This window comes from Scylla paramamosain, unplaced genomic scaffold (assembly GCF_035594125.1).
Source record: "Scylla paramamosain isolate STU-SP2022 unplaced genomic scaffold, ASM3559412v1 Contig35, whole genome shotgun sequence".
NCBI classification, from domain to species: domain Eukaryota; kingdom Metazoa; phylum Arthropoda; class Malacostraca; order Decapoda; family Portunidae; genus Scylla; species Scylla paramamosain.
This window is the reverse complement of record NW_026973700.1, coordinates 392,247-406,555: the sequence shown is the minus strand read 5'-3', so window position 1 is coordinate 406,555 and position 14,309 is coordinate 392,247. Positions and strand designations below refer to the sequence as shown.

Here is a 14,309-nt window from a genome sequence, read left to right as displayed (position 1 = left end):
ATTATTTTATATCTATTAAGATATTGGCTATTCTTCAGTGTTTTGAAAAAGCATGCAATATTGACATTCAACATTTTTTTTTAATCTTTTTAGTAGTACAGGTAGGCAGATATTTAGAAGCAGACAGAGACAGATAGGGAGAAACAGAAACAGATAGAAAGACAGAAAAAATAAATTGTTAAAATAAACAGATGGACAGATCAACCATATGAAAGCACTCTTAACAAAATCTCTAAAAAAAAAAATAGAGTACAAAAAAACAGGAGGAAGCAACACTGAGGAGACCCCTACAAGCCCACAACAGTCTACCAACCCTCCTCCTTCCTCTGGTCATAAAGGTTACCAGAGATATAAGCCACCATCAGGGCTACACAATGCTCAGCCACCTCACATAATGTATGTGGGCTTTCTGCATTTTCCTTGCCCTTTACACAGATTAAAGTATGACATTATACTTGACAATTTCCATGGCAGTAACCTCAGTAACCTTCTCAAACACTTCATAGTATTTACAGTAAGTTTAAAAGTAAGGCTAGTAATAATATTTTATATCAGATATAGAATATACCAGATAGGCATTCACAGGAATAGGCCTGGTAGGCTTCTTATAATGCTGTTTTATATCTGATATAGTAAGCAGTTGGAAAGAAATTACATATAATGGCCATTAGATGAATTTCAGCTTACCTACTTGTGACAATATTTCTTTCATGGCAAAATTGAAGCTTGCACCACAAACCTCAAGTAAATATCATCCTAAAGTCTCCTTTAGGAAACAAATAAATATGGATTTGTCTTTGAAAAGGAAATTACTTTTTGCTTTGTCAGAGCTGCTCTCAGAGATGGGAAGACCAGCATGAGGGTAATGGTCACAACCAGCAGGATGTCCTTGCTTCCCCACCCTGCCCTCTCTACCTGCCCTTGCTCCTTATCTTCCCCACCTGCCAATGCCTCGCTCCCCTTGTCTCCCACCTTCACCCACACACCCAACATTAATGAGTTTTTAATACTGTGAATCTTTAAACTCTTATATATGCATATTATTATGAATATTCTTGTCTTCTTTCAACCACTCATTAGCTCCAGTATTAATGAGTTTTTAATATTATGAATCTGTGACCTTTCAGCAAATGCATACACTAAGTATCAGTGAATGTACCTATGTTTCCATTACTAAAGATCCTTTTTATAGATCATTTTGAATAATTTCCAATACAAAGCTATTTTCACATATTTTCTATTGAACAATTACATAATACAGGACGTTTTGAATGGAAAGCATTTGCAATAAAAGTGATATAACATTGGTTATCTATTACATAATCTTTGCTATACAAAAATAATTGCTGAAGAATAAACAGTACTGTCCCTAAATTATCTTGCTGTCCCTACAGATGACTGCCAACCAACTGCCATGTAATTACACCTCCTGACAATCTTCCATCTCCTTAATGCATCTCTTATCACACTCATCTCCCACCCCACTCCACTCCACTCCTTCTTTCCCTCCATCAATCAGTGACGGTACAGGTGCTGGCCTCCTGTCACCACCCTTTTTGCATGGCTACAAGTGTCTTCCACCCCAACCCTTTCCATTAACACACACACTACACATCCTCCTGCACTTGCCCTCATCACCCAGCATCTCCTCATACCTACTTACTTTACTGGTACAATAACTCATACATTATTAAATGGTAATATTACATAAAAGTAGTGATGAAGAGTAACACTGCATTATAATTCAGTCAAAGCATTTTATTTTATTGTGTTATTTAACATATTTTTGGGCAAATACTTTGGCGATGAACTATGAATATGTTAACATAAGAACATAAGAAAACAAGGGAAGCAGCAAAAAATCAGGTCTGCACATGGCAGTCCATATATGAAACATTCCTAAATATTCCCACCTATCACCCTCATTCACAGCATGTTGCTTGCCTGGCCCAGAACTCACTAATTCCTTCATTCATACCTGCAGAAGCGTTGGCCTCCCATCATCATACAAATACATGGAGGTGTTAAAAGGCTACCTAACACAAGTGTGCCATGTTAAGGCAGTGTGACAGTCCTACACTTCATTCTGGGAGTCAGGATGATGCAGGGAAAACAACCATGACAAGAAGGACTGAGCATGACAATTCAGGATGGTGCTGGTATCCAAAATATTGGTGACTTGTCAGTTTTGAGCACGGATTGAGCATAACACAAGTAGCACACTCCATGATTCATTGAAACACTTGCTGTATATATATATATATATATATATATATATATATATATATATATATATATATATATATATATATATATATATATATATATATATATATATATATATATATATATATATATATATATATATATATATATTGCTACTTCATTTTAAACTGAGGAGTACGACCAGTATATCATTTACCTACTAGCATCAGTCAACTCTTATAGCATTTACCTTTGCATATTTAGTATTTACCATTCCTTTTCTCTCTAATGACTAAAGGAGATTCAATGAAGACTTTTTTAAACCTGCTTCATTGCTATTTTGAAAAAAAGCTCAACAGAAAAAAGAGCTTCAGTCAGATTATCTAACAGATCTGAATTACGAGCTGACTCATTTAACTCTTTCTTACAAATAATAATGAATCTTATGGCCATAACAATTTTTGTGTGTTTAATTTCTCCCAACATCAACAGTAAACAACTAACTCATAAGCCCACAACTCTCATCTTCATGTATGTTAATCTTCACACTAACAGTTTGCTGAGATGGAATGATTTATGCTTCCAAGGCAATTTAGTGAGCATAATCTAATCTTAGTTCCCAAGTGACTGATGTGAGTAACAAGATGAAATATCAAGACTTGCAAACACATGATAAAGGTTATCAGGTAGCAATTTAGTTAACATGTCTAGTCCTAGTTCCCCTGTGATTTCTATGACCAAAAAGATGAAAAGTTACAACTTGTGATGAGACAGTAAACACCAACAAGTAGCAATTTAGTGAACATATCTAATCTTAGTTCCTAAATAATTTATGAGTAAAAAGATTAAAAAGTAAGACAAGTAGCAATTTAGTTAACATATATATATATATATATATATATATATATATATATATATATATATATATATATATATATATATATATATATATATATATATATATATATATATATATATATATATATATATATATATATATATATATATAATATTAGTTTCCACATGACCCATACAAGTAAAAAAGATGAAAATTAAGGCTTATGCAAAGACAGTAACAAGAGTATGACATATTATATTCTTCAAAACCATATTGTGTTGCATCAATAAAATAATATCATTAAGAAATAACTTCTTTCATCTATTGCATATTCAACATGAGTATGACACATTTATATTCCCCCCCCAAAAAAAAATAAATAAATAAACAAAAAATAAAAAAGACTGTAACTCACCAATAAATTAACATTAGAAAATGAATTTTTACAGAAGAGATGCCATATGATCTGTAAAAATAGCTGACTTCATCCTATAAGGGTTCACCACATTTAGTGGCTAATTCAAGCTCTTTGTTCTGGGAGGAGTTGTGGTAAATGTGAGGGTGTGCACAAGGTCACTTTCAACAGAGGTGATCTGTATGGGTGACACAATCCTCAAGAGCTTGGAGAGTTTCACCTTTAAGACAGCCAGTTATACACCTCTTTCTTGTCCTAGGGTTCCAGCACAGTAACTTTGCCAAATCATGAAAAAAATGTACTGAAAAAAAAAAAAAAAAAAAAAAAAAAAAAAAAGCAACTAATCTGCATGTTTAGGACAGCAAGGAGCTATCTGGTGTCCACACCACCACAGCACTCAATCCTTACCTACACACACACACACACACACACACACACACACACACACACACACACACACAAAACTTTACTAGTCTGAAATAAGAGACAAATATATACAATACATAAACTCTTCAATTTTCCATTAGATTTATAAAGTACAGTATCTGATATGGTGCAATTTGCTGGAGAAATAAGAGAGAGAGAGAGAGAGAGAGAGAGAGAGAGAGAGAGAGAGAGAGAGAGAGAGAGAGAGAGAGAGAGAGAGAGAGAGAGAGAGAGAGAGAGAGAGGTGGGGGGGAGTTGGCAGACTACTGAGAGACAGAGGCAGGCAGACAGGAGGATGAAAGTAGAAAGATGCAAGACAACACAAGTGAGCATGGGACCAAGAAGACTGGTGGTGGTAAAAGTCCCTGAGTCTAGGAAGCTGAGAGTCCTGCTGGGAGCCTGATGTCCCTCCCTTGGCCCACTCATCAAGACACACGCACACACACTCACTCACACACTCACTCACTCACACACACACACACACACACACACACACACACACACACACACACACACACACACACACACACACAAAGTACCAAAGGAATGGAAGAGAGCAAATATAGTACCGTTATACAAAGGAGGTAATAAAATGGAACCACTGAATTACAGACCAGTCTCACTCACGAGTATTGTAAGTAAACTCTGTGAAATAGTCATTAAAAACAGATGGGTGCAATATCTTGAACAAGAAAATATAATAACAGAAAAACAATTCGGTTTCAGGAAAGAGAGATCTTGCGTAACAAACTTACTGAGCTTTTATACAAGAGTAATAGATAAACTACAAGAGAGAGATGGTTGGGTTGATGCAGTCTATTTAGATCTGAAAAAAGCTTCTGATACAGTTCCACATAAAAGTCTCGTATGGAAACTAGAACATCGAGGAGGGCTAAAAGGAAAAATACTTAAGTGGATGAAGGATTATCTCCAAGGTAGGGAAATGAGCACAGTAATCAGAGATAATAAATCAAGTTGGTGCGAAATAACAAGCGGAGTACCACAAGGGTCTGTGTTGGCACCTATAATGTTTCAGGTCTATATAAATGATATGACTGTGGGTTTAAATAGCTACATTAACATGTTTGCAGATGATGCAAAATTGATGAAAGTAATAAAGAACCAAGAGGATTGTGAGGAACTACAGAGGGATATTGATAGAATTTATGAATGGAGTAAACGATGGAAATTATAATTCAATATAAAGAAGTGCCATGTAATGGAGATGGGAAGAAGTAAAAGGAGACCTTCATGGGAGTATAAGATGGGAGGAATCACAATACAAAAGAGCAAAGAAGAAAAAGACTTGGGAGTAATAATTCAAGACACGCTATCACCAGAAAAACACATCAATGGAATATTTGGCTCTACATATAATTTGCTAGCAAATATCAGGGTGGCATTTAATTACCTAGACAAAGAAATGATGAAGAAAATCATAACACACATGATACGCCCCAAACTGGAATACGCAGCAGTGGTATGGTCTCCACACAAGAAGAAAGATATAAGAAAATTGGAAAGAATACAAAGAACAGCTACGAAAATTATACCTGAATTGGAAGACCTAAGTTACGAGAAAAGACTGGAAGAAATTGGATTACCAACACTGCAAGAAAGAAGGGAAAGAGGAGACCTGATAACAATGTTCAAATTAGTAAATGGCATGGAGAAGATAGACAGAGATGACCTAGTTGTAAAAGTGGAGGAAGGAGATAGACGTACAAGGGGACATATGAAGAAATTAAAGAAGAGTCATTGTTTGGGAGATATTAAGAAATACAGCTTTCCGCATCGAACGGTTGAAATATGGAATAACTTAAAAGAAGAGGTGGTTGCGGCAAAGAGTGTGCACATGTTTAAAGAGAAATTGGACAAATTCGGTTATGGAGACAGGACTAATTGAGCTTTGGCTCGGACCCTGTATTATACAACTAGGTAAATACACACACATACACACACACACACACACACACACACACACACACACACACACACACACACACACACACACACACACATTATTGCAAGAACGAAGGCTTCATATTTGAGAGAATCCAAGAAAAGCCGAGGATGGCGAGATGCTTGAATGATATAACAAATACAGCTTCTCACAAAGAAATGTTAATATATCTGGAGGAGTAGAGTAGAAGAAGAGGAGATAATAATGGGGACATGAAAAAAGAATAACTATAAATACAGACACAAAAGTGACTCAAACTTTGCATATTACTGCAACTAAATAAAAAAAAATATGAATTCTTAGCAGTTATCAGGGAACATATATCATACCAAAAAGACATCACACCTTCCTGTACAATCCTACTTACTGCAGTATAAAACGTCAACTAAATGTATTCTCCTTGCCTTTCAAGATGCCACTTCAAGATGAAAAAAATACCCACCTTTCATCCACTAATTTATTTAACTATCTCTTTTAACAACAATATTACTCATTATCTTATATTTCTAGAGTTAAGTAAGCAATATGGTGTAGTAGCAATAAGCTCCCATCATGACTTGTGTGGGAATTGCTGAGTGAACTTTACCATTCCCTCCCCCACCAAAGAAAAGATGGTCACATTCCTTAAGGTGGCTCCCTACTACCCGTGAGCCTCTGTGGCTATGGGTATAAAATCCAAAATCCATTAATCATAGGCCACAAAATTCTGACCACCTACTACAACCACAGTCTTTGTCTCCCTGGTGACTACCTTCCTTCCCCTACAACCTTCTCTCATGATCAAATACTGTGCACAACATTCTTATAATATATGATGAAGCTTTCTATCCTTCAGCATGCTACCTTTTGGGGGAAAACTAATAATTCATGTGCACAACATTTTTATAATCTATGATGAAGCTCTCTGTCCTTCAGCCTTTTTAGTGAAGATTTTACTTATTCATTACACACAAGTTAAAGGCCATGACGAAAAATACAAATAAGTACAGAAATACAAGGCACAAATTTAAGAATGCAAGACAAGAATGCATAGGAAATGCACATTATTAAAAACTTTAAGAAGAAATTCCTTTCTTGTCAAGCCCAAGTGAAGACAGAGCAAATAGTAGAGAAAAATATTACCACCACCTTTTGCTTCTGCCATTGCCCCACCTCTTCCCAACATGACTGAAATGGCTCCAAATAATGGCTAATGTAAGGACAAAGTGACAGGTGGGAGGAGCAAGGCAGGGTCCTAATGACGCGCTGCCACACACCCACATTGCCCCCTCAGCCCAACCTTCCACACACAGCCTTATCATCATCCTTTCCTCAACACATCCATTGTCTTTCGCATCCCAGAGTAGGCTACACTGAGAGCTTAACCAATGTACCCTGTGTCTGTCAAAAATGGAAAGATAATAGTGGCCAGACACACTCTTTCCAAAGTCTTACCACCATCCTTTCCTCAACGTAATGTCCTCAAACGTAATGTCCTCTGTAATTACGCCCAATCACAAAGAGCGGTTTTTTCTTTTTTACTAACATTTTTTTTTTTATGTAGGAAGGATACTGGCCAAGGGCAACAAAAATCTAATAAAAAAATGCCCACTGAAATGCCAGTCCCATAAAAGGGTCAAAGCAGTGGTCAAAAATTGGTGGATAAGTGTCTTGAAACCTCCCTCTTGAAGGAATTCAAGTCGTAGGAAGGTGGAAATACAGAAGCAGGCAGGGAGTTCCAGAGTTTACCAGAGAAAGGGATGAATGACTGAGAATACTGGTTAACTCTTGCGTTAGAGAGGTGGACAGAATAGGGGTGAGAGAAAGAAGAAAGTCTTGTGCAGCAAGGCTGCGGAAGGAGGGGAGGCATGCAGTTAGCAAGATCAAAAGAGCAGTAAGCATGAAAATAGCGGTAGAAGACAGCTAGATATGCAACATTGCGGCGGTGAGAGAGAGGCTGAAGACAGTCAGTTAGAGGAGAGGAGTTGATGAGACGAAAAGCTTTTGATTCCACCCTGTCTAGAAGAGCAGTATGAGTGGAACCCCCCCAGACATGTGAAGCATACTCCATACATGGACGGATAAGGCCCTTGTACAGAGTTAGCAGCTGAGGGGGTGAGAAAAACTGGCGGAGACGTCTCAGAACACCTAACTTCATAGAAGCTGTTTTAGCTAGAGATGAGATGTGAAGTTTCCAGTTCAGATTATAAGTAAAGGACAGACCGAGGATGTTCAGTGTAGAAGAGGGGGACAGTTGAGTGTCATTGAAGAAGAGGGGATAGTTGTCTGGAAGGTTGTGTCGAGTTGATAGATGGAGGAATTGAGTTTTTGAGGCATTGAACAATACCAAGTTTGCTCTGCCCCAATCAGAAATTTTAGAACGATCAGAAGTCAGGCGTTCTGTGGCTTCCCTGCGTGATATGTTTACCTCCTGAAAGGTTGGACGTCTATGAAAAGACGTGGAAAAGTGCAGGGTGGTATTATCAGCGTAGGAGTGGATAGGACAAGAAGTTTGGTTTAGAAGATCATTAATGAATAATAAGAAGAGAGTGGGTGACAGGACAGAACCCTGAGGAACACCACTGTTAATAGATTTAGGAGAAGAACAGTGACCGTCTACCACAGCAGCAATAGAACGGTCAGAAAGGAAACTTGAGATGAAGTTACAGAGAGAAGGATAGAAACCGTAGGAGGGTAGTTTGGAAATCAAAGCTTTGTGCCAGACTCTATCAAAGGCTTTTGATATGTCCAAGGCAACAGCAAAAGTTTCACCAAAATCTCTAAAAGAGGATGACCAAGACTCAGTAAGGAAAGCTAGAAGATCACCAGTAGAGCGGCCTTGACGGAACCCATACTGGCGATCAGATAGAAGGTTGTGAAGTGATAGATGTTTAAGAATCTTCCTGTTGAGGATAGATTCAAAAACTTTAGATAAGCAGGAAATTAAAGCAATAGGATGGTAGTTTGAGGGATTAGAGTGGTCACCCTTTTTAGGAACAGGTTGAATGTAGGCAAACTTCCAGCAAGAAGGAAAGGTAGATGTTGACAGACAGAGCTGAAAGAGTTTGACTAGGCAAGGTGCAAGCACGGAGGCACAGTTTCGGAGAACAATAGGAGGGACCCCATCAGGTCCATAAGCCTTCCGAGGGTTTAGGCCAGCGAGGGCATGGAAAACATCATTGCGAAGAATTTAAATAGCTAGCATGAAGTAGTCAGAGGGTGGAGGAGAGGGAGGAACAAGCCCAGAATCGTCCAAGGTAGAGTTTTTAGCAAAGGTTTGAGCAAAGAGTTCAGCTTTAGAAATAGATGTGATAGCAGTGGTGCCATCTGGCTGAAGTAGAGGAGGGAAAGAAGAAGAAGCAAAGTTATTGGAGATATTTTTGGCTAGATGCCAGAAATCACGAGGGGAGTTAGATCTTGAAAGGTTTTGACATTTTCTGTTAATGAAAGAGTTTTTGGCTAGTTGGAGAACAGACTTGGCATGGTTCCGGGCAGAAATATAAAGTGCATGAGATTCTGGTGATGGAAGGCTTAAGTACCTTTTGTGGGCCACCTCTCTATCATGTATAGCACGAGAACAAGCTGTGTTAAACCAAGGTTTAGAAGGTTTAGGACGAGAAAAAGAGTGAGGAATGTACGCCTCCATGCCAGACACTATCACCTCTGTTATGCGCTCAGCACACAAAGACGGGTCTCTGACACGGAAGCACTAGTCATTCCAAGGAAAATCAGCAAAATACCTCCTCAGGTCCCCCCAACTAGCAGAGGCAAAACGCCAGAGGCACCTTCGCTTAGGGGGATCCTGAGGAGGGATTGGAGTGATAGGACAAGATAAAGATATGAGATTGTGATCGGAGGAGCCCAATGGAGAAGAAAGGGTGACAGCATAAGCAGAAGGATTAGAGGTCAGGAAAAGGTCAAGAATGTTGGACGTATCTCCAAGACGGTCAGGAATACAAGTAGGGTGTTGCACCGATTGCTCTAGGTCATGGAGGATAGCAAAGTTGTAGGCTAGTTCACCAGGATGGTCAGTGAAGGGAGAGGAAAGCCAAAGCTGGTGGTGAACATTGAAGTCTCCAAGAATGGAGATCTCTGCAAAAGGGAAGAGGGTCAGAATGTGCTCCACTTTGGAAGTTAAGTAGTCAAAGAATTTCTTATAGTCAGAGGAGTTAGGAGAGAGGTATACAGCACAGATAAATTTAGTATGAGAATGACTCTGTAGTCGTAGCCAGATGGTGGAAAACTCGGAAGATTCAAGAGCGTGGGCATGAGAGCAGGTTAAGTCATTGCGCACATAAACGCAGCATCCAGCTTTGGATCGAAAATGAGGATAGAGAAAGTAGGAGGGAACAGAAAAGGGGCTACTGTCAGTTGCCTCAGACACCTGAGTTTCAGTGAGGAAAAGAAGATGAGGTTTAGAAGAGGAGAGGTGGTGTTCTACAGATTGAAAATTAGATCTTAGACCGCGAATGTTGCAGAAGTTAATGAAGAAAAAGTTGAGGGGGGTGTCAAGACACTTAGGGTCGTCGACAGAAAGGCAGTCCAACCTGGGGACATTTATGGACACCTCCCCAGATGGGGACTCCGAGGCTGGTGTAGGAGTCGCCATGATTTTAAAATTTTTGAGTGAAGGGTGTGTGTGTTATTAGGTGCTTGTAGTTTTGTGTGGAGGAAGAGAGTTGTCTTTAGAGGGCAGGCTGTGACTGCCCCCTTGTGTTGTGAGACACAAAGGGAAACGTTCAGTGAGGTCACAGCTGAGTTTAATGATAAGTTCACAGCACCCCCTGAACAGTGCTTTAGACCTCACTGGGAGTAATTATCGTTTCGGCAGGTGTCTACTGCCTCCTCCTGGCAGGTTACCAAGGATGACTTAGTGGTGGGGCATATGAGGCAAATGTAATGCTGCTAGAGTGAAGTACAATACTGTTTCCTTATGAGATAACACTGTGCATGAAATTTCATATAATTTTCAAATCAGTACAGTCCCCTCCACTTCCATGTTCATCACTTAGCACTGCCAATGTTGTGAACCACCTGCTTTCACTCATACCTCAGACAAATCTCATCAATCCCTCCATCACCCTCCCTCTTACTCATAACGAGTGGAACGTGTCTTGGATGTAAGTCGAATCAGGTGCAGTGGTTCACAGCAGACAATTCACACACTGGCAATGCTAAGTGATGAACATGGAAGTAGAGGGAACTGTACTTCAAGCTGGCTGAAGTTCTGGCTATTTCACATTCATATAATATATATGGAGATAACTAGTAATCATAAGGCAAAGTGTGCCATCATAATGAAGCAGCAACCTCATTGTGCACTGCTGTGCTAAACCCAATCATGTCATCTGCTCATTTCCATTAGTTATAGTCAAGATTCCCTTCTGTGGTAGGAAGACACATAAAGCAGCAAACTCATTGTGCATTGTTGTGCTAAACCCAATCATGTCATCTGCTCATTTCTGTTGGTTATAGTCAAGATTCCCTTCTGTGGCAGGAAGATACAGCCTCACTGTGCACTTTACAGCTACCTTGAAAAAAATACTGCTTCTTTTAGAAAAGGTAACTGAGAGGGGTGCAGTGAAAGGAGAGGGAATTTCTCTTCAGTATTTTTGTTTCTACAATAAGACAAGGCATGTTGTATGTGTCTTGACCTGGCTACCCTCTTCAAGGAGGATGCCAACCAGGTGGGAAGATATAGGTGATTAAGACCATATGAAGTAGCCTGTTTTAAGCAGCTTAGGTTTGTAAGTTGCTGTGGATGGAAGAATATGTGCATGAATGAAAATTAGAATGAATGATGCAAGAAAGGTGTGGGGAAGACTGAAAACTGTATATATATGGATGTATTTTACCTCCAATAACTGCAAAGAAAACTTTTAGGATGGGGTATTAGTGGTGACTATATTTAATGAAACTGAAACATGAGACTCAGAAACCAAGGAGAGAGGGAAAATGAATGTCACTGAGATGAGATATCTGAAGAGTATGTCTGGAGTAACACATAAGGATTGAATAATGAGTCAGTTGTGAACAATGAAGTGTGAAGGATAACTGATGTGGAAAGAGAATAGGCTGACTGAGTAGAGCAGAAAGTGTAATGACAATAACATGCCTTCCCTTTGGAGCATCAGAAAAACACTTGAAAAATATATCTGAAGGTGGGACAAATATTTCTACCATGAGGTATAAAGTGCAGTGCCTTGGACATCAGGACCATAAGCAATTCCAGTCCCAAACAATTTGAGGGGCTTTATACCTCCTATCACTAATGGTTTGGGCATGCTGAGAGGAAGAACAGGGCTAAGTGGTGAGGATGTGTGAGGTGTAAGGCTGAGAAGAGAACCAGAAATGAAATGGACAGATGGTGTGAAGAGCATCATATGTAAGAGGGATATCTGTGAAACAAAGAAGAGGTCATGTTTATTAGTGATGAATGGAGAACTGTCATGAATGCACAAACAGAGATGCTGCATTAAGGATCAGATCAAGAGAAGGATCTTTTCACCACATATCACTCCAGAATGTTACACTCAGACTATGGATATGAAGCCACTGAAAGTGGATACTTTCTTTAATGTCTCCCATACAGAGGCTACAGCTCTCCTTACAACAAAGGAGAATCAAATGTCTCCAGCAGTTCACCATGAGAAAGCAAAGAAGAGAATGAGGAAGTAGATTTTAATGTAGTGATGGAAGGAGTACCAGACTTGAAATTGGCTCATTCTATCAGGAGTAAGGAACAAGCCAGGAGCAGCCAATTTCAGCATCAAACCAAGCCAATCCTCCCTTTCCAAAATACTAAGTTAAGATCAACCTTGTCATCTGCATCTGCCAAGCAGCACAGACTTCACTCTTTCTGCAGGACTCTGAATCATGAATCATTAATGAAAGCAAGAGAGAGAGAGAGAGAGAGAGAGAGAGAGAGAGAGAGAGAGAGAGAGAGAGAGAGAGAGAGAGAGAGAGAGAGAGAGAGAGAGAGAGTTAGCTAGCTTATGCCTTGATCCAAACCTTCAACACCAAGATATCCAAGAGTATGGAGCATTACCAATATCTTCAGCAGATTGTCAATGTGCCTGAGACACTAGAAGAGGTATTTATGAAGAAATCTAAGCATTAATAGGTGAACTGACATTCCACGAGACCATACCATACTCATTCTGATTAAAAGACCCTGCAACTGTGCATCACAGACATAAACAGGCATTCATGAGCATACATTTGAGGTCAAGGTAAAATTGGGAGCACAAGTTATAGCTGCACATGACCTCATCTCCGTGTACACCACTGAAACTGAGATGGATTATATCCCTTACCCAAGGGCACAGAGGTAAGGGATATTCAATTTTCCATAGTTTACCTTCCCCATGCTTCCCCAGGTAGTCTTTACCAACCAATCCAAAGGATGACAAATGGGTGAACTATGCATCAACTGCCCCAGCCCTGATTCAAATCAGGGCCCACAGATTCGTAGTCAAGTACACGACCCACTTTATCATGGAGGCACAGTGTCAGCTAATATATGAATAGCTACACAATGAATGCATCCTTTTTTTTTCTCTCTCTAAGATGGTAAAACTTCAGTCAACATGAGATGCTACTGTTGCAGAAATGGCCAGGTCTTTATAACTGGCCAATTGTGAGCATTTACTTAGCTAAGACAATATTCAATTGTTAGATAGTGCATCATATTCTTGTCTCTCTACATAAAAGAACATTAGTCAGCTTAAGGCACCACTATCACAGAAATGGCCACCTCTTAAAAATAAATGAAAGAATGCACACTAGTTTTCACCAATGCTAATTAAGTATTGATGACTAAAGCTAATGATCCCCAAAGCTTACCTGTCTCAGAGTCCACAGTAAAGCCCAGTTGTAGCCAGAGGTTGTCCTCGGGTGTCTCATCAATGGTGGTGTCACTCTTGGGCTGAAAATATTAAATAATCTTAGTGAAACAGAACACAATGAAAAAGAATAAAATACCTAATCTGCAATCCATACATTGCAAATTTTGTTTGAGTATTGTGAGTCTCACAAATTTGACAGGACATATGAAAATAAGTAAAACAGAACACAGTAAGACAGAACAGAATGCCTGATCTCCAATCCACAGATTATATAAGTAAAACAGAACACAGTAAGACAGAACAGAATGCCTGATCTCCAATCCACAGATTAAATAAGTAAAACAGAACATAGTAAGACAGAACAGAATGCCTGATCTCCAATCCACAGATTAGAGGTTTTGTTTAAGTATTGCAAGTTTTGTGAATTTGTGGATGATATAAAAATATTAAACAATCTCAGTAAAACAAAACAAAAAATACCAAAGTATTCACACTATACAAGTGTTGTCTGAACATTGCAAGGTTAATGAATTTGACAGGAAGGAATGAAGGACATGAAAATATTAAACAACCTCAGTCAAATAACACAATTAAATAAAATAAATTACCTAATCTCTAATAAAGCCAATAAAAAGG

At 39.0% G+C, this 14,309-nt stretch overlaps 1 protein-coding gene across 11 annotated transcripts in view; it reads right to left on the bottom strand.

The window, feature by feature from the left end:
- LOC135097868 (uncharacterized) overlaps window positions 1–14,309 on the bottom strand; it is a 40,791-nt gene that overhangs the window by 21,881 nt on the left and 4,601 nt on the right. For all 11 annotated transcript variants that reach the window (XM_063999959.1, XM_063999963.1, XM_063999964.1 and 8 more), the window contains exon 3: window positions 13,672–13,753. In XM_063999959.1, the coding sequence (XP_063856029.1) occupies window positions 13,672–13,753 (82 nt within the window). The remainder of the gene's footprint in view (window positions 1–13,671; window positions 13,754–14,309) is intronic.